At 39.1% G+C, this 19250-nt stretch overlaps 1 protein-coding gene and 1 pseudogene across 1 annotated transcript; one reads left to right on the top strand and one right to left on the bottom strand.

The window, feature by feature from the left end:
* The first annotated feature begins 9127 nt into the window (after nt 1-9127).
* LOC125314122 lies at nt 9128-10368 on the top strand (annotated as a pseudogene).
* Nucleotides 10369-11229: 861 nt separating this feature from the next.
* On the bottom strand, nt 11230-18911 carry LOC125314121. Its single transcript, XM_048275597.1, has 4 exons — nt 17747-18911; nt 17589-17642; nt 13785-17485; nt 11230-11349 (listed from the first exon to the last, which is right to left on the bottom strand). The coding sequence occupies exons 1-4, from the start codon at nt 18909-18911 to the stop codon at nt 11230-11232; spliced, it is 5040 nt and encodes a 1679-aa protein (XP_048131554.1).
* Between the last annotated feature and the right edge of the window lie 339 nt (nt 18912-19250).

Here is a 19250-nt window from a genome sequence, read left to right as displayed (position 1 = left end):
AGATTAAATGCCAGTGGGAGGCACGAGTCGAGAGAGGTATCGACGTGGAAACGTGGAAACGACGGACGACGTGTACAGATAAGTATTATGCAGCAAAACCCTCGTGGATGCATGTGCCCTAGTTTATAATGTTCACTTATTTTTTTGGGTATTGGAGTCGTTCATAATTTTGTAATTTTTGTACCTATTTCGGAATTTCATATGAAGAGGAGAGATGGGTTTCTTAGTCTTTCCAGAACTAATTATTAGCTGTTCTACATTAAGGCGTACGAAGCATAGATGCGAATTCCACTTCTTCTGAGATCTCGCCTAGCCTTGGCGAGGGCCCTGGCGCCCTCGCTTGACTAGATCTAGGCAAAGGCTGTGATGCCCTCGCCTAGGGCTGGTAGTGGTTGACCAGCGACCCTTGCCGACCATCAATTAAAAAAAAAATTCATAAAAGAAAGAGAAAACAAAATAAAAAATATTATTAAAAAATATTTATGTCGGTGCTTGTCGTGCCACGCGGGACGACCGTCGTCCATGTCAACCATTTTTTGCCACAATTAACTGGATAAACTGAATTGACACAAATACAAAATATTAAAGACTAAATTGACACCAATATTTGACAAAAAAATTGATACCAAAAAAAGATTTAGCATAAATGTGATACAAATGCAATAGAATTATGACTTTTTTGACACTTTTTCTAATAAAAAATAGTCCTAAACTTGTTTTATCCTAAAATTAAGTAACTTTCGACAGTTCTTCACGTATTTCCGAATCTATGTTAATGTCTGTTTGGGCGAACTCTAATGGCGTCAATTTTTTGCGGAATGTTTGCACCTTTTGGTTGTGAATATGTTATGTATGGGACGCACTATTTTATGTAGGATCGAGGCACTCCGCGACCACTTCTGCAACCACTTCCTTTTCAGTTTGGAAAAATTTATAATGTTTTTGTTTTATTTTTCAGATTGTCTTTTGATAAACTAGTGCTGAGAAGGAGGTGACGCAACATACGAAATCGTAGGGCATCTTGAGATCACCAACGATAAATCACGGTGGTGCTATGCTGACCATTATATTCCTTAAATTGCATGTTCAGTTGATATTTCTGGAAATGATTTATCACGCCGCATTAAAACAGAATGTCCAAACCCTTTTCAATATTCATTTCGGAGAACAAATGGGACCCTCGAATTGTACTTGTACTCTACTTTTTTAATAGGTAAAGCATGAGCACGATCGTAAAATTAGGGACCTTAGTTAACTACCTGCCCTTTTCTGTTTGTACTTTAGTAGTTCTTTTTAAGGTTAATTGGGGCCATCGTGATAAAGTGCAACGCATCACGAAGTCTTCCTCTTCAAAAGTCGTTTGTCTTGCCATGCCGCTCAATCAGATGTTAGGGACATGCAGGTAGGTCATCCTAGGTGTCTTGTCACGCTCATTGAGCGAAAATCATTGTACAACTCATCCTCTCAATTTAAGGATTAATGATAAATTCAAATTTAATTGGCCTAAGAAGCCACCTGATCAGATTTGAACTTTGGTCAGAGATTTTAACTGATTGATGAAAAGAGAATACATACATTATTGAACTTCATGGACAGGTAGTCGATACTTTTGTTTTTCTGATAATTTGGTCACGAACTAGGAATGATGTGTTTACTTTAACACCCCTTTCACATAATAATCGAATTGAGAACGAGATGCAACATCGATGAACGGAAAGTCGCACATACATAAATTTGGGGTGAAGCCTAATTTGGATATCATGTTCGAAAGACAAGTTAAACAAACTCAAATGTTTGGAATACTATGCAAAATATTTTCTACATCTCTTTACACTCCTTTGAACAAAGGCAAATTCGAAGGACGTGTGGTCCCATTAGGACGAATTGAAGTATATTGTTGAAGCCCATCGTGCATGATATGAATTGGAATCCCACTAATGGGTGAAAGGAGGTGGGAGGAATCAAGCTGTGATTTAATTTGTATGTACAGAAACCGCATGAAGGAATGCGTATGAAATTGAAGAACGGGAGAAACGCGTATGCAAAACAGATTTGAGCCTAGGACATAATGATGCGAAAGCTGGGCTTTGATACCATATTAGGATGACCGGCTTTGATACCATATTAGGATGCATAACTTAGAAGCCAAACCTATTATGTGGAGAAAGACTATATGACAATTTTCATAGTCTAGTCATAGGATGATCACAATTTTATATCGACACACACAAATTCAAACGCTACGATCTGTCAGCATTATCTTCCCTCATCTAGTAACGCTTAAAAAAAAAAAAAAAAAAAAAAAACCCTGAATCTCGTTTAATTCTTGAGAAATTGTAAATACGGAATGAGACCAAAGGATTGCTCCCCTTTTTCGCTTTTCTTTCTATAAGAACATACAAAGAAAATCAGCATGTAGAGATGGAACAAGGACAAGTTTGATTTCGCTGCCCACGTGTTCCAAATCTAGCTCGACTATCTCAAGTTTATCCCCAACCCACATCTAGATCATCTTTGGCTCCGAAAGAAAAATACAGGTGTTATATTTATCCTTATTTATGTATTTTTCACATATAGACCAAAAATAATATTGTCAGAAATTTTCAACTTTCCTAATTAGATGAGATTTTCTAGTGATCTTATCTCATAGATAGGCATTCATTTATAAAAATGCGATTTATTAGAAATCAGATCTTATAGATTATATACATTTAAAATATCCTCATGTAGATTGGGATTGCATTCTTATTTTGGTAGGTAATTCAATCTTAAAATATTTAGATTTAGGATAATATATTTCCTGAATAATTTTAGGATTTATTCCAATTATTTCCTACACATTAAGGATAATCTTCATTTATGATAGTTTTAATTTCATGAATAATTAAATCCGAAAAAATACCAAAAGTACCTCATTCATATGCATCGCATATAGTTTAGAATATTCCATGTCATATATAGATTAGGCATTTTATTTTATATGCACGTCATATAGTTTAGGATGCATAATTTCCATGTTACATGCATATCATATAAGTTAAATGCACATCTCGCCATGTCATTCTCATATATGCTGCGATGCTTGCCATGTCATTTGTCATGTCATCGTTTGCATGTCATAAACCATGCCACGTCATTAATTGCCTTCCATGTCATTTGCCATGTCATCATTAATGCCATGTCGTATTTGCATGTCATCTAGAATCATGCCTAGATTCATCCTTATAGCTTGCATGTTTAGGTTCATTAATGTAATTCACATGGTTAAGTAATTTAATCTAATGATTGCATGTCAGTTAGTTTAAATCTAATTCATCTTCGCATGCCATTTAAACTAAGTTAATTTAGTAAATTTGCATGTCATTTCATTAGAATTGCATGGTCATTCTAGTTAAATTCATTTTCACATGTCACTAGAGTTTGGTCATTAGATAAATGTTCTACATGCCATGTCATCTAGAGTAATTGCATCATTTGCATTCATCAGTTAAACAAGCAAAAATGCCCAAAAATATTGCATTAGACTGAGTCTTACGATTGGGAGATAAGCGTTAGGATTTAGGCTGCAACGTCAAGGTTTGTTCTCTTTTCCCTGTCCTTGCAGTTTATTTAATGATTTGATTATTGATTGTTCAATAATGATTGCGTACCCGCATGATCCCATTTGCACGATGGGACTTTAGAACTAAAATTAATCCAAGATGCTTGTTGAAACAATTTCATTGAAATGAAAGGTACCGAAAGAGTATTAATAGAAATATTAGCGTAATCAAGTCCCCGAACTTAATGAATCTCTGGCTCGTAGAAATAAAATATTTCTCTCGATACTTTATTTAGGTGTCTAATTAGCCTATTGCGAATTGATTGATGGCGACTCCAAGTTGAATCATTTGCATGTTAAATATTGAACCTTAAGTTGTAATTTGGTATGGATTTGGAAAAGTCTGAGTTAAATTTATTATATAATTAGCTTAACAATCCAGTAGCCTAGAATTTCCAATTTTTAGGTTGCGACAATGAAAAGTCGACTTGACTTGGCTTGCGGTCCTTTGTTGGTGAGGTGAACGCCTGGAACTTTACTGAGTCAAGGTCGAACTCTTCCGGACAAAAAATAGATAAAAAATAAGAAAAGGTTGAACTCACGAAGCAAGTTCCTCTTTTTTTTCCTCGTTTAACCATGCTTGGCATCTGCTAATTGAGTCAACCCATGTTTTCTTGTTCCCTCTCTTTTTTTTTTAACTGGAAATGAGTTTAATTTTTCGGAAAACCAAAGGGTTTAGTCAATCATAAATAAATCGTTTTCAGGTTTAATTGAGAATTCTCCGAGAGCTAAGCAAGCCATAATAAATCAGCTGTCGTGCACGTCATCAAGTGATTAGTGATATAATCATGGTATTAAAGTAATATTTAGAGAGAGAAAAAGAAAAATTCCGTCTAGAGTCCTTGATAGACGTGTGAGCTGGATTGGATGCATGGGGTAGGTTACATTTCTCGCATCATCAAGTTTAACATGTGATGTCTTGACAACTGCAAAATAAAAAATTTTAATAAAATTTAGAGAAGTGCCTCAAATTAAGTATTAACAAGTTAGACCTTAGTCCATTTCATACTTAACTGGCCTAAACTTGAGCATTTCAAATCACATGTGTTGACACCCGAATTTTTTACAACAATCCAACATTCATTTTTGTAAGACAGTAAGCAAGATAAAAATAAAATTATAGTAAGAAGACGAAAAAAAAACGGTACAATAAAAAAAATAATAGACAAATACATAAATAAATAAAAAAGATAGACTCCCGATTTGGACTAGTTCGGTCCATCATCAAAGTATTGTCCCTGCAATCGGGTTCAATTGAGCCCGGAAGTCCAAGCCCATAGGACTTGACTCATCAGGCCAACCCACTCCTTCACTCCATAATGCGGCCTATAGTCCTCACCCGTTGACCGGCTAGGGCGTCACGGCCCTCACCCGGATCTAGACGAGGTCGCCGGCCAAGGGTTAGGACAAAAAATGACCATGAAATAAAAATTCAAAAATTCAAAAACCAAATTAAAGAATTATTCACGGTAGCTTCGACCTTTGTCACGTAGAAAGATCGGCACCGGCCGGATCGCCACATCAGCAATTTTCAGCCAAAAAACGGACTAAATTGACAAATCATCAAAATATTTAATACTAGAATTGCACAATTACAAGGTCCAGAAGTGAATTGACACAAGTGCAATATATGTTCTGGACTAAATTGGCTATCTAAATTGACATATTTTAGGGCTTTTCTGGTAATTTTCCCAGCTTGTAATTATGAAGAGTAATGATGACGGGGCATCAATTCTTAAAATAATGGACCAAATCATAAATTAAAACAATTCACAAAAACTTTCGTGCTTACCAAAATCTAAATTAAAAATTACTCATGCTGGGACGACTTACAAGTATTAATTGAAAATAACTTAAACGGTGGAGGCAATGGTCGGTTTATATATATATATATATATAGAGAGAGAGAGAGAGAGAGAGAGAGAGAGAGAGAGAGAGAGAGAGAGAGAGAGAGAGAGAGAGAGAGAGAGAGAGAGAGAGAGAGAGAGAGAGAGAGAGAGAGAGAGATGAGGGAGCGACCAAAAAAACAAGTTTAGAGATAAAAATTGCATAAACTAGATCCGATGATGAGTGCGTATAATCTTAAGGCTTGGTTCTCGCCTTTTCACTAAAAAGAAGGTATTCAAATTCTTTTGATGATCTATCTAAGGTCCGCGTAAATATTTTCAGCAAAATTGACCAAAACTTATTGTACATTGGCCAATTCAATCATAAGATTTTGATAATTTGTCAATTGAATCATAAACTTTTGACAATTTACCAATGAAGTACATTTGGCCAATTTAAATCCGAATCCGCTAACTTGGAGAGCAATGGTGTCACGTAAGATGGCCGACGCCGACGTGAATAATTTTTTTTTATAATTTTTATAATTTTTATTTTCTTTTTCTTTCATTCTTTTATTTTTTGGTTCTATCTTGGCTATTGGCAAAGGTCATGAAGCACTCGCAGGTTGCGGGTGAGAAATGACTAGCCCTTGGCTGCAACTAGCGAGGGTTGGTCGGTGATCCTCATCGGTCTTCTCGGAAACAAAAGAAAAAAGAAAGAAAAAAAAATAAAAAGAAGATAAAATAAAAATCACAAAATCACAAAATTTTTTAAAATTATAAAAAAAAAATATGTCTACGTCAACACCGGCTATGCCACGTAAAACATCTAATTTCCACGTCAGCGATTTCCGGCTAAAATTAGCCGATGGACTCAATTGACAAAGTATCAAAAGGTTTATGACGCAATTGGTAAAATTAAAATATTTAGGGCTAAATTGGTCATAATTCAATAAGTTTATGACTTTTTAGGAAATTTTCTCAAATATTTTTTGGCGATAATGATAAGATCTCTCCAAAGTGCATGCAATCAAGCCGAAGAACTTAATAAACACAAATTTTACGAAAAATAGTGTCTTCGTGGATCCAATTAGTAGGAGATTACTTATTCGATTCATCACGGTTTAATAGTGGAGCTCCTGATATTTCCTTCTTTTAGTTGTCGACCCATGTAAAATTTGGAAGGGCATTGTTACGGAGATGTTTGATCTATCATCTGCATTCCTGGATAGTTTATTGGGGTCGAATGGCAAGGTCAAGTGAATCTAATTAGGGGTCCAACTTATAGGAGGGACGATGAGCCGAGTCATTCGAACATATGTGCTCGCAAAACCCAATCAATGTCTAAACCTTACGAAAGTGACACCAGCATCGTAACGTAAAATACATGGTCCGCTATGATAACTAATTCTGAATAAACCATACTGATTTATGACAAACTTTAGGTAATAGGTTCAAAGGCCACGAAAGCTTGAATCGCTTAGCTATGAAAGTTTTGTCACTGTTCATAGCTATGACGACCAAGTTATTGGGTGCAATAGTTTCAAGGGCCTCGAACCTATTTGTACTCACATATAAATTTGGAAAATCCTTAAGATTAAAAATTTCGATCTTTATTTTCAAGAGGAGACTTTGACTGTAACTATTTAAGAGAGGAAAAATAATGAGAAAAAATTCACAAGATAAATCGATTGTGTGTGTGTATATATATACACAAAAGTTAAACGTGTTATTCGTGCTGCAATCTATTGAAATAACTAAAATGAAATCACTTTAGTAATTCTAACTGCATAAACATAAAATTAATTAATTTAGCAATTAACGTGCTACTTGTCCAACATATTTACTGTTGTGATTTGGTGAAAGTTAGTTCTAGCTATAGTGCTCCGGATTGACTCTCTTTTACTATTATTTTTTCCTTTTTTGGTATGAGGTTTGACTCTTTTCGATAGATGTATATCAACTTTTAACGAAGGAAATCGTTTACTTAGTAAAAAAGAGTGTGTGAATGTATATAAAATTTACACGGTATTCCATCCATAATGGTTTTCTTAAAAGAGATCATTCTCCCACAGTGAGGCAAAGAATCTCTCATTTATTTAAAGAGGAACGAAAATAAGAAAGAGAAATGTTATAACTTGAACTTACAATAAAAAAATAAAAAAGAACAGGAATACATTTCATAATTGAAAGAAATAACGGGAAGGAAGAGAATATAAAATACAGAAAAATTTTCACTTAAATTATAAATTATACTCATTGTGACACCAATATCAAAACCTTTTTTATGCCACTAAAGCCACAAATTTGTACAAGTTTAAAAAAGCACCGTTAATCTATCGCAAAAATCCAAACTTGTTTTTGTCACGCCAGTGCAAGTTTAGTTATCCTAATGACACAAACATTTATATGGTATCACGCCTAGAAATGTTGTAGTTTACGATTTTTGGGGATATAAAAAAAATTGATTATTGATGTCGCAACGGGCACAGCTTAGGGTATTTGGCGGTATTGCCCGTATAAAATATTCAACAACAAAAAAGCATTATATAGAATAGACAATTTAACCAAAACAGGAAACTGTCACGATCTAAAATGTGCAGAAATTGATCAATAATTAAAAAAAGAAAAATAAGACAAAGGAAAAACGAGGGTGCAATATCCCATACCGACGCCATTCCTTTTATTTATTTCCGTGTTATTATTTCCAAGGTGACTAACCGAGTTTATGATAAAATCACTATTATGTACATTCAGAACTCTTTCTTTTGTTAAAAACATTCAAAAGAATTTATTTTTGTTTCAGCATTTTAAAGTTCCGTCCTATGTCATTGTGAAAATAACTTAACAAAAAGAAAAAGCTCGTGCTTAACACATCCGGGAATTATCTTCAACTCATTATTATATCATTAAACATTATGTGATATTGTAGTTTCCGTAGGAAATCAATCTTGACTCTTGAAATTTATTTCTTTCTTTTTATAAATCCACAAATACACTAATCTTAACCTGACTCAAATTAGGAAAGCCCCTCTCACTCCTGCGTGCATTCTTAAAACTCGACTGCAAACATTGATGACGTCACTCGCTTGCTCACCCGAATTAGAGAGTGTGTTAAGAGAGAGAGAGATATGCTCAAGTGTTGGATGATACAAATGAAGGGAAGAGCTCCTCTATTTATACAATACACAAAAGATAGAGTGGCCTCGAAGACAGAAGAATCACCAACGTCCAAAGAAATCAACCATTCAAACGAACAACCCCGAGTCGAGAACATCGAGGATGGCCCTAGAATGGATGGGGGAGAATGTCACAAATCGGAGATTCCGTGAGCTAATTGGCTAACCAAATTGCCGAACCACAAGACTTGAAATGTCTTGGCCTGTAGGATTTTCTTGAGTTCTCTAGAATTTTCTTAGGGGCGGGCGATACGGTAATTGTCCTATATTCTAGAATTCTCTATAGGTAGTTGTTAGATGTGAAGATGCATTCTAAGCTATAAGATCTATAGATGATCAACGGTTGTAATGAGATGTCCTCTTATATAAATAGAGGAGCTCTCTCCTCATTTGTATCATCCAACACCTAGAGCAATACAAAGCATTCTCTCCCATCTCTCTATGATCCAGTGACCAAGCGAGCGATTTGTGCCCATCGATGCTATACATATTCTGTTATGACCTGAATTTGTGCCCAGTCAATGCCTCCTGCTTATGCCATTCTATTAACGTTAATTTGGTTAAGTGAGATTGATAAGTTCTTTTTACTGTGACATGAAAGTTGAATTAATACTTGGATGAAAAAGATTGAATTAGCTATCTTTGTTCGAATGACTTGTGGGCGTTCCGAGCAGTGTGCCGCTCTTGGCAATCCGCTTCTCATGAAGAGAGGAGCAACGTCTCATGGTTGATGCTCACGGACCCAAAGGAGACGCTGTGAAGCGACTTTTGTTGCCTCTCATGTCTGTAGCTTCACAAAGTGCTCATGTCGGAAGTGAAGGAGAAGAGATGCTTCTCTTCACGAGGTTGGTTGTTGACGCTTAGCAGAGACCGGGAACTCTATATGCTAAAGAATCCCATGTCGCGTCACAAATATATTATTAAGCTTCCCACTTTGAGTAAGTTTCCGAACATTGAAGTCATGCCTCGCTATGATGATTTCAGTGCTAAGTTCGTCGTATCTGCTAGCCCTACTACATCTCTAGATTACATGGTCATGGTCATCTACGAGAGGGGTGGAAGGCTAGGGCTTTGGAAACCTGGCGACCAAAAGTGGACGGCAGTGAATTCCCTTAGCCGCAAGTCTAATATTTGGGATCTCATATTTTATAAGGGGCGTTTTCTTGCTCTTGATTGTGAGGGTATCACACTGAGAGGTGTGACGTGAATGGACCAACTCCGTTCGAAGCTCAAGTAATTTTCATGTTGTCGCCATGGCTTTTGGATTGGGAGCACCCGAATCTAGTTCAACCAACAATGGGATACCCATTGCTTTTGAGGGACATATATTTAGTCCAGTCAGCAACGGGACCTCTATTATTTGTGTCACGATGGGAAGGACATGAACATGATCGAACCTTTCAATTTCAGGTTTTAGAGATTGACTTGAATGCTCAAACGTGCACAGAAGTTAAGAGCATGGGGAATACGTCCCTCTTCTTGGGACCCAATTCTTCCTTCTCTTTGGAGGTCAATGAAAAGCATCATATTAAGCCAAATTGTATTTATTTTACTAATGATCATCTCTCACAGCCTCAATTGAGTGAAGAGGGAGGACGAACGGACATGGGAATATATCACATGGAAGATTGTACGACCAAGATGTACTCTATGGCAATGTCTTATAGCCGTTATTCTCCTCCGCTTTGGATCAAACTGAGCTTTTAACCCAGAGCTAAACAGTTTGGCTCTTCTATTATTGATGAAGTGAGCAGATTGGTAGCATGCTCAACTCTAGAGACTTAAGAGAATTAATTTTAGAAACTTGAAAATGGTAGGTCATTAGAAGTGAAATTATACTGAAATTCAGTTCAGTTTTACTATCAAGTTTTTGCTTGTTTTATTTCCTTCAATTTGCAACATCTGGATGTCTTAGCAACGGCTAACATATTGGTCAAAGCAGATAGCATATCCAAAGGTGCCGAAGTTAACTTCTTGCAGCTTTCTCTAGCTTTGTGATCTTTTGCTTACCTGTCTGGTTCATCACTCACATAATTGACGTATGCAATCGTTGAAGCGTGTTTTCTGACTGATTTTGTTCGAATGAACTGTATTGATGGTCTTTCTTGGAATCAAGACGAGTCTTTTGTTCCTTCCTCAGAAGCAACCCAGGGGCTAGGAAATTGGGAATGTTTACTGTTTATTGGACTAAATTGGATATGGTTCCATGATGTTACCAGCTTTTGGCAACCCCCTCACACCCATCAAACGGCCCCATGAGGGAGAAGAAGACGGCAGAGAATGCCTTCTGAAGCGTTAACAGGAGGAGTTAATGCCTTCTGAAGTATTCGTGCTCCAACTTCTCTTAAGGAAATATCATAACGTGAAATATTTTTGTAATAAGCTATAAAAATATCCGACTTTAGATCTGTAATTCACCAAACATCACGAATATATTTAGGATTTTTATTTTGCATAGTGATGGAGAATAAGACGGTGTGCACAAGGCGTGACGTGACAATCCCTAATGGAGGATAATCATCCCATTGATACTAGAACATCTCCTTGATAAGATTTTCTTTTCTTTTTCTGTCTAACCTTCATAAGTTTAAACTTGGCCAAGATCGCCGCTACTGTGTTGTTTTCACAACATGCTTCGACGAAGGCAGAAGCTGCAACGAGAGCTTCTCTCAAAAGAGAACTGCAGCATGCTCTTCATCCAGCCTTGCGGATATAGCGCGCTCCCCATGTTATGTCTTGCAAGCTGAAAAGACAAAATTGACCATGGTCAGTCAGGTCACGCACCATGTAGCCACTTACACCGAGGACAAATTCGTCAAAAGACCGAGCACCAGCACCACCCGCTTGGCATTTAAAAATCTAGACGGCCATATCTCGAGTTCGTACACATGCATCCATTATCCGAGAAGACAAGTCGCATTAATTTATCAAATCGAAAACTAATTAACAAGTACTGGTAAGAATTTACGTTTTCACTACACTAAATCTTTCCTGCGATCAATAGTCAAATAATTTAAGTATCGGTTATTGAGGGTGCGCATGGTAACACTTCAGATTAACTTCTCAACTTCCGACCAAAAGTTGATTTCTCAACTTCTCCTTCAAAGTAGAAGCTGATTTTTCTACTTTTACTTCAGATTAACTTCTGATCAGAAAAATTCGTTTGATTATGGTTGAAAATTTCTACTTCTAGAACATTATTAACAAAATCTTCGACGGCCGGCCCGCGATAGGCGGGCGGCGATGGGCGGTCGGTGGAGGTCACTGTGATCGAAGAAGTGATTTTAAGGTGCGAAGTAAAAAAAAAATTATTTCTCAAAGTTGACAAAAATTCTTGATAGAAGTTGAAAATTCTACCGGAAGTTGAAAATCCTACCGTAAGTCAATTTTTTTACCAAACGGATTTCTACTTCGGCAAGGTTTTTACCAAACCGATTTCCCCGCCGGATTGACTTATGGCAGAGAAATCCAGAAGTAGAAGTGTTACCATGCGCGCCCTAAATAGCCACCAAAGAAATCAAAGGAGTAGTCTCAATTAAATTAGTTGAGATCCTATCGACCGTATGAATATTTAACGAGGGAAAAGAAAAGGATCATATTAGCTGTCCGAGTTGAAATTAGTGATATTCAACAGTTTAGAGGATACCCAGTTAGGTAGGGCATCTTTTTCTTCTTGGTTGATGGATTAACCTTCCAAATGCAAAGAAGAGCATCAGCAACGAGCAGACAAGAAAACCACAAAAAATAGATAAAAATAAATGAATGTTCTTATTGAATAATAGTGAATAGGGTCCATGGGGTTACGGTGTGCACCCATGCGGGCAACAACACTCCCCCTTTACAGTTATCGTTTGAAAACGTGAAAAGTCACGTTGTTTCAAACGATACAAAACCCTTCTTCCTCCCTATCGTTCTGTGACGATATTGATTCAAGAAAGAAAACCCTCCCCCCAAAAATTATCTGTCGATTGATGCTCAACGACGAAACTCCGAGATCGCATAAGGGGGCTTTTAACCGGTGACAAATAAGGTACGTTCTCCTTATGTACTTTGCACGATCGGTGATTCAAGTGATTCAATTGGGCATGTTTTTCACAAATTAGATTGATTTGGAAAGGGAATCCGTTTCCCAACAGTTCTCAAATCAGATCGAGAGAGGAAATCTCGATTCGAGTTGAGGAAATGAAGCCTTCCTCAATTGAATAGTTATTTCGCAATCGAGGAAGCGAACCCAAGAGATGGGTGAGAAGAGAAAGCGGCTATCCATGGGGTAAATAGTCTTGCTCTTCGCACCAGCTATCCAGGTATTTTCAATTTTGTTCCCTCTTGTTAGCGACAACTTTAGGAGGATCCGCCTATAATAGAAGTGCCAAAATTCAATGTCGACGAGGCTGAAGCCCATTCCATCCTTTTTGACCGAGATGAACCGGTACCCCGAAGAAAAGGTTACCTAAATGCGTTTGCTTTCTGAAAAATTGGTGATTTGGAAAATATTTTGCAGAAAATGATTACTTATGTTGCTTCCAAAGTTGAATTAACAATATTATTTATCAACAAAAATGTTTGTGCAATCACTGATTTCTACAAGAGACACAAATAATCAATTTTAGGAAAATGTTTTCTAAATGCCTAATTTCCCCGTAAAAAAAATACTTGCCAAAAGCGTCATTCTTGTTTTTCGCACAAAAAAAAAAGTGTATTCTTGTTTGTCTCCTCCTTCACGATTTATTCGATGAGAATTTTTCGTACTTCAATGTCGAACCCTTTTTAGCCAAAAATTCTGATCACAAGAAACCAACATTGTGGATATTATAACATCCACTATCTACCTAAATGAAATTTTATTGGGCTACATTGCACCGCTCAAGCCTAGCTTGTTTGGGGTAGGGCTGGACTGCCCTTCCTCACACTATCTTTTTTTTTTTTTTTTTTTTGGTCGGAAACACAAGTAATCTTTATTTCTCAGCTTGGGTTAGCAGAACGTAAACTCAACCCAGGGGCATCACAACAAAGAAAGTCCCATAAGGTTTGGGGGGGTTTACATAACCAAAAAGCAGGAAGCAAGTTCAAACGCGATGCTTTAGACAACCGATCTGCAACTTGGTTAGCGGATCTCCCGCAATGGGCCACGGTGAGGTTTGTGTAGTTCTGAAGATGGGCTCGGGCTTCCCGTATCACCGACTCAATCTCCCACGGGATTACATCTCGTTCAAGTACGGCGTCGATCAACGCCTTGCGATCTGTTTCCAAGTACAGCTCCTCCCCACTTCTAGATCTGAAAAACTTTAAGGCTCCCACTAGCGCTCTCGCTTCCGCATGAAGAGGTGAACAAGCTTGGATTTTTTCTGCGAAACCTTCAAGCGGCGTACCAGATCCATCTCGAAGAACACCTGCAATTGCCGCTTCTCTACATCCAGCATCAAAGGAACCATCGATATTGATCTTTAGAGCTCGATTCTTTGGGGGAACCCACACGGACTGCAAGTGAGGTTGATTTTGCATGGCTTTCTCATCTCTTTTGTTCCATCTCTTATAACTGCAGAGCAAGGTATCCGCTTTTTCAATCGGTTCTTCCGTGTTGGGATTTTTGCTTCTAAAGATGCGATCATTGCGGGATTTCCAGATTAACCGGAGGATTGCTGCAATTTTCTCCATCCGAAGGGAGTTCCCCGTCCTTTCGAGTTGTTCTTCAAGCCATCGATCTACTCTTGAAATATCTGTGCTTGATAATTGTAACTTCATTGTAGGGTGGCTCCAAACAGATTTGGTCCAGGGACAGTGGAAGAAGATGTGTTCGACCGTTTCTGTCTGGTTTTCACAAAAGGGGCGGGAGGCTTCGTCAATAATATTCCGTCTAAGTAGATTTTCTCTAGTTGGGAGAGCATTTTGGCAAGCTCTCCAAAGAAAAATTCTAACTTTTGGGGGGACCTGAAGATGCCGGATCCAGTGCCAAAACTTTCTAGAAGGTCCGAAGGAAGATGAGGCGTGTTTAGAGCCCCGCTCGTTGTCCTTGCTGCGGATAGTATTGTAGGCACTTTTCACAGAGAAAATTCCTGATTTTGTAGCAATCCGGACAAGTTTATCTTCGGAGGCTAGAGAGCTCGGTGGAATTGCTAAGATCTCCTCAACTAGTTTATCATCAAAGAGCTCCCTTATAGTTTTCTCGTCCCAATGGGGGTCCTCTTGAGATATCGGTTCAGCCACTTGTGTAGGATCATTCCGATTAGCTGGTCCTCCAATAATTCCTTGTTTCAGCCATTTATCTTCCCCGATATTAATATTTGTTCCGGAGCCAACCGACCACCTCACATCCTCACCGATCGTATCTCCGCTTGTTAGAATGCTCTGCCATCCCCGGGAGGGGCGAGACCCCTTTTCGGCCTGCCAGAAATTCCTGTTTGGAAAATAAAGACCTTTTAACACATTTCTCCACAGAGAATTCTGGTTAAGAGCTAGCCGCCACGCTTGCTTTCCCAACATAGCTCTATTACAAGATGCAAGGTCTCTAAAACCCATCCCTCCTTCATCTTTTCTTCTTTTTAAGACCTCCCAACTTTTCCAGTGAAGTCCCTTACGTGTATCGCAATTTTTCCACCAAAAATTAGCTATCCTTCTCTCAATAGCTCTGCAGATAGATAGTGGTACCTTAAAGATAGACATAGCATACCGGGGGAGGGCTTGGACTACCGATTTAATCAAGATTTCCTTTCCCGCCTTCGATATAAGATTTTCCTTCCACCCCTCTAGTTTCGAGTTAACTCTTGCTAGCAGCCAGGAGAACATATCCTTCTTCGACTTTCCCCATTCAGAAGGGATTCCCAAGTACTTACTGGTTTTTTCCATAACGGGGACCCTTAATGCTGCAGCCATATTCCTCTTTAAATCTGGGGGACGGTCTGCACTAAATAAAACTCCCGATTTGTTCAAGTTTATAGCCTGTCCCGAGGCGTAGCAATATTGATTCAGTATCATCATCAGGTTTTGACATTCAATAAGTCTCCCATCTAGGAAAAAGATGGAGTCGTCCGCAAAAAGGAGGTGTGAGAGCGTTGGACAATACCCGTTAAGTTTTATCCCCGTAATGGTACTCTCATCTACTGCCTTTTTCATCAAAGCCGAAAGGGAGTTTGCCATGATAATGAAGAGATATGGAGAGATAGGATCCCCTTGCCGAATACCCCTCGTTGGTTTAAAATAGGGAAGAGGTTCCCCATTGAGTTTAATACTCAACGTTGCTGAAGTAACACGTGCCATCACTCTATCAACCCACCAGTCATAGAACCCCATTTTCCTCATACAAGCTTCCAAGAAATCCCATTCGACCCTATCGTATGCTTTTTTCATGTCGAGCTTAAGGACAGCCTGGAATTTCTTCTTTCTTTTACGCACCCTTAGGCGATGAAGGACTTCTTGAACAACCAGTATATTATCCTGTATCTGTCTGTCTCCCACGAAGGCACTCTGTTCCTCTTCTATTATATCCTTCAGCCATGGTTTCGATCTATTTGCAAGGACCTTCGATATGATTTTATAGGCGAAATTGCAGAGACTAATGGGTCGAAATTGATCCAATTTTTCTGGGCATTTGACTTTGGGGACGAGGGTGATATGAGTCTTATTTAGCTCGGGGTTCAAGATCCCGGTATTAAAAAAGCCCCGCACCTCCTCATATACTTCTGTTTTAATATCCTCCCAGTTCCGATGAAAAAAGAGCCCATTCAACCCATCAGGTCCAGGAGCTTTTAACGAACCCATCCGAAAAACAGCAGTCTGGATTTCCAACGGGGAGATATTTGCAGATAAAGCTTCGTTCATCTCATTTGTAACCAGCGTAGGGCGGTGTTGTAATACAAGGTCGATGTTTCGAGGTCCTACCGAGGTATAAAGGCCCTCAAAAAACTTGGAAGTCATCTCCTTCGGGTTCCCGGGATCTCGAATCCAAATCTCATTATCGTCTTTCAACATAGATATTCTATTTCGCTGCCTCCTCTGTATTGTCGTAGCGTGGAAAAACTTCGTGTTTTTATCACCCCATCTAAGCCAAGTAATCCTTGACCTCAAACCCCAATACATTTCTTCTCTTCTCCATAAAGTCTCAATACCCTCTATGACTTCTTTTTGTTTACCTCTCCCTTGGATTCCATACCGAGTGTTAGTACTATGCTGAAGTTCTTCTAGCAGGCCATTAATAACTCTTTGGTTGTTTGAGAAAGTAGTTTTACTCCGAAAGGCTAAGGATTTAGTGATTGCTTTAATCCTCCCGACTAGGTCTGCCGCTTTCGGATTCGGAGAATTCCAGGTTTCTTTAATTGTCCTCCCACATTCTTCATGTTCCCGCCAAAATGCCTCAAATCCGAACAACTTCTTTCTCTTCACAGGATCTCCGGACAAGGATATCAATAATGGGTTGTGATCCGAACCAATTGCAGGCAAAGCAAACACTTCAGCTGCCGGGAACTCCACTCTCCACTCAATATTGCAAGTAGCTCGATCTAGTCTCTTCTTCACGAACTCTACCCCTTCTCGGTTATTAGCCCATGTGAACGCACACCCCTTGCTTTCTATATCCATTAAACCACGCTTGTTTAGGAACTCCTGAAAAGCTTGCATGCGGTAGTGCTCTGAGTCTCTCTTTCCCACTTTCTCCCAATAATACAAAGTTTCATTGAAATCCCCTACACAAACCCACGGTAGGTTGTTCCGTGCTTTGAGCTGTCGTAGCTGTCCCCCAGGTTTGGAGTCTCGCTGGAAGGTCGCCGGGGCATGGACAAAGGTAACTCTGAATGAGGTCTTATGTGTTGTATCCTCATACCTAATATCGATCCACTCTTCGGTTGCAGAAAGGACAGTCACCGAGGCCTCCTCCTTCCATAATATAGCTAGACCACCCCCAACCCCAATCGGATTCACGGTAAAATGATACTTGGAACTTCAGTCTTTTGCGTATGCGAACAATGAGTCCCTCTTGGTTCTTCGTCTCACTAAGGAAAACCACATTGGGCTTATCACGAGCCACGATGGCCCTTAAGGCTTGAACTGTCAAGGGAGTGCCCAACCCTTGACAGTTCCAACATAATAGTGTCATTTGTAACCCGGTGGCTTATTAGGGCCAGCCACCATAGCCCGTAAGGTTGCGTCACCCACTTCCAACACTTGGGTCTCTAACAGTTTCAACTCGTCTAAAATCTGACTACTGGAGCCTTGTTTTTCATAGGGACTATATCTTCTCACTTTTTTCACTTCTCTGCCCTTGCTAATAGTTTTGGTTTTCTGCAGGGATTTAAGACCTTGCTGAGTTGAAGGGAGCTCTAAATACAGAGGGGAAGATTGATCAAACATCACTACTTCCTTGTCCGACAGGGGGTTCAGCGCATTCCTATTATGACCGTCTGTCATTTTCCTTTTTCCTCTTTCTTCTAGAGGGTCATTGGCAACAATTTCGAGGGTTTCATGTTGTTCAAGGATTTCGGGATTTTCAGGAGCACTCTCAACATCAGTCTGCACCTCCAAAGGTGGTTCATAGAAAGACTTCCAGAAAGGACTAAAAGTGTTGAACTCCGCCTTGAGCCAAGAGCCATAGAGTAAGTTGTCATCATTTGAGAGGAACTCCTCATCGTAAGGTATCTCTTTGCATTTTTGGGCATAATGACCTAGTCGTCCACATGAAAAACAATACACAGGAAGTCTTTCATAACGAAAATCCAGCCAGTGTTCCTTACCCTTGAAACTGTAGATCATTCCAGACTCAAGGGGACAAGATAAGTCTAATATAACTTTTGCTTTTCCCACAGTCAGAGCAGAAAAACCCCTTGCTTCAACCTTCACATCGAGAACTTCTCCTAATTTCCCTGCAATGTTTCTAATTACTTCTTCCGTTCTCCCCTCCACGGGAAGCCCATGAATATGCATCCAGAAGGCGTAGGAATCAAACTTAATACATTGCGGTAGAACACCAGGTTCCCAAGGCCTAAGAACAAGCACATGGCGGGTGAAAGACCATGGCCCGGACTCCAGGATTCTCAACTTTTCCTCTATCGTTGGAAACTCGAATTGGAAGAGGCCAGGAAGAAACTGCGTACAGGTCACATTCTCACATTTCCAAGCTTTCTTCATAGTTGTCTGAAAAGCTTGGAAATTCACATCCTGACTTCCATGTAATCTGCCGAAAGCAATTTTTTCCCCATTCCGCAAATTTTCCTCTGTGATATAATCATCTACAACTGCAGTTTTTCTTTTTGGCCAGAGGTGTCTTAATCTTCTGCTCAGAGCAGCCATACGCAGTTCATGTTCATAATCCGCTTCCATTGTTCATTAACAGAAACGAGAGTTACAAGAGAGGGAGACTTACACAGTGGACTAGAGCTCGCTCGAAAAGGAAGCTTGGTGACCCGCAAGCAAGCAACATCTTAACCTTCCATTTTGTCAGGGTAATGGTCGTCGGAGTTATATGGATTCAAGAGTATGATTTGTGGTGATGGGAAGGGAGGAAATGTCTTCCATTTTTAGGTTTCGGGAGTTGGGGTTTCAAATAGGGACAGACAAGCTAAGAAAAAGGGGTCACCCAGAAGGGTGTGTAATTTGGAAGGAGTGGAAAAACATTTCTATGGCGAAAGGGTTTGCTAGGGTTTTGGATAGGGGGAAAGG

This window comes from Rhodamnia argentea, chromosome 3 (assembly GCF_020921035.1).
Source record: "Rhodamnia argentea isolate NSW1041297 chromosome 3, ASM2092103v1, whole genome shotgun sequence".
NCBI lineage: Eukaryota > Viridiplantae > Streptophyta > Magnoliopsida > Myrtales > Myrtaceae > Rhodamnia > Rhodamnia argentea.
This window is presented reverse-complemented; position numbering and strand designations above follow the sequence as displayed.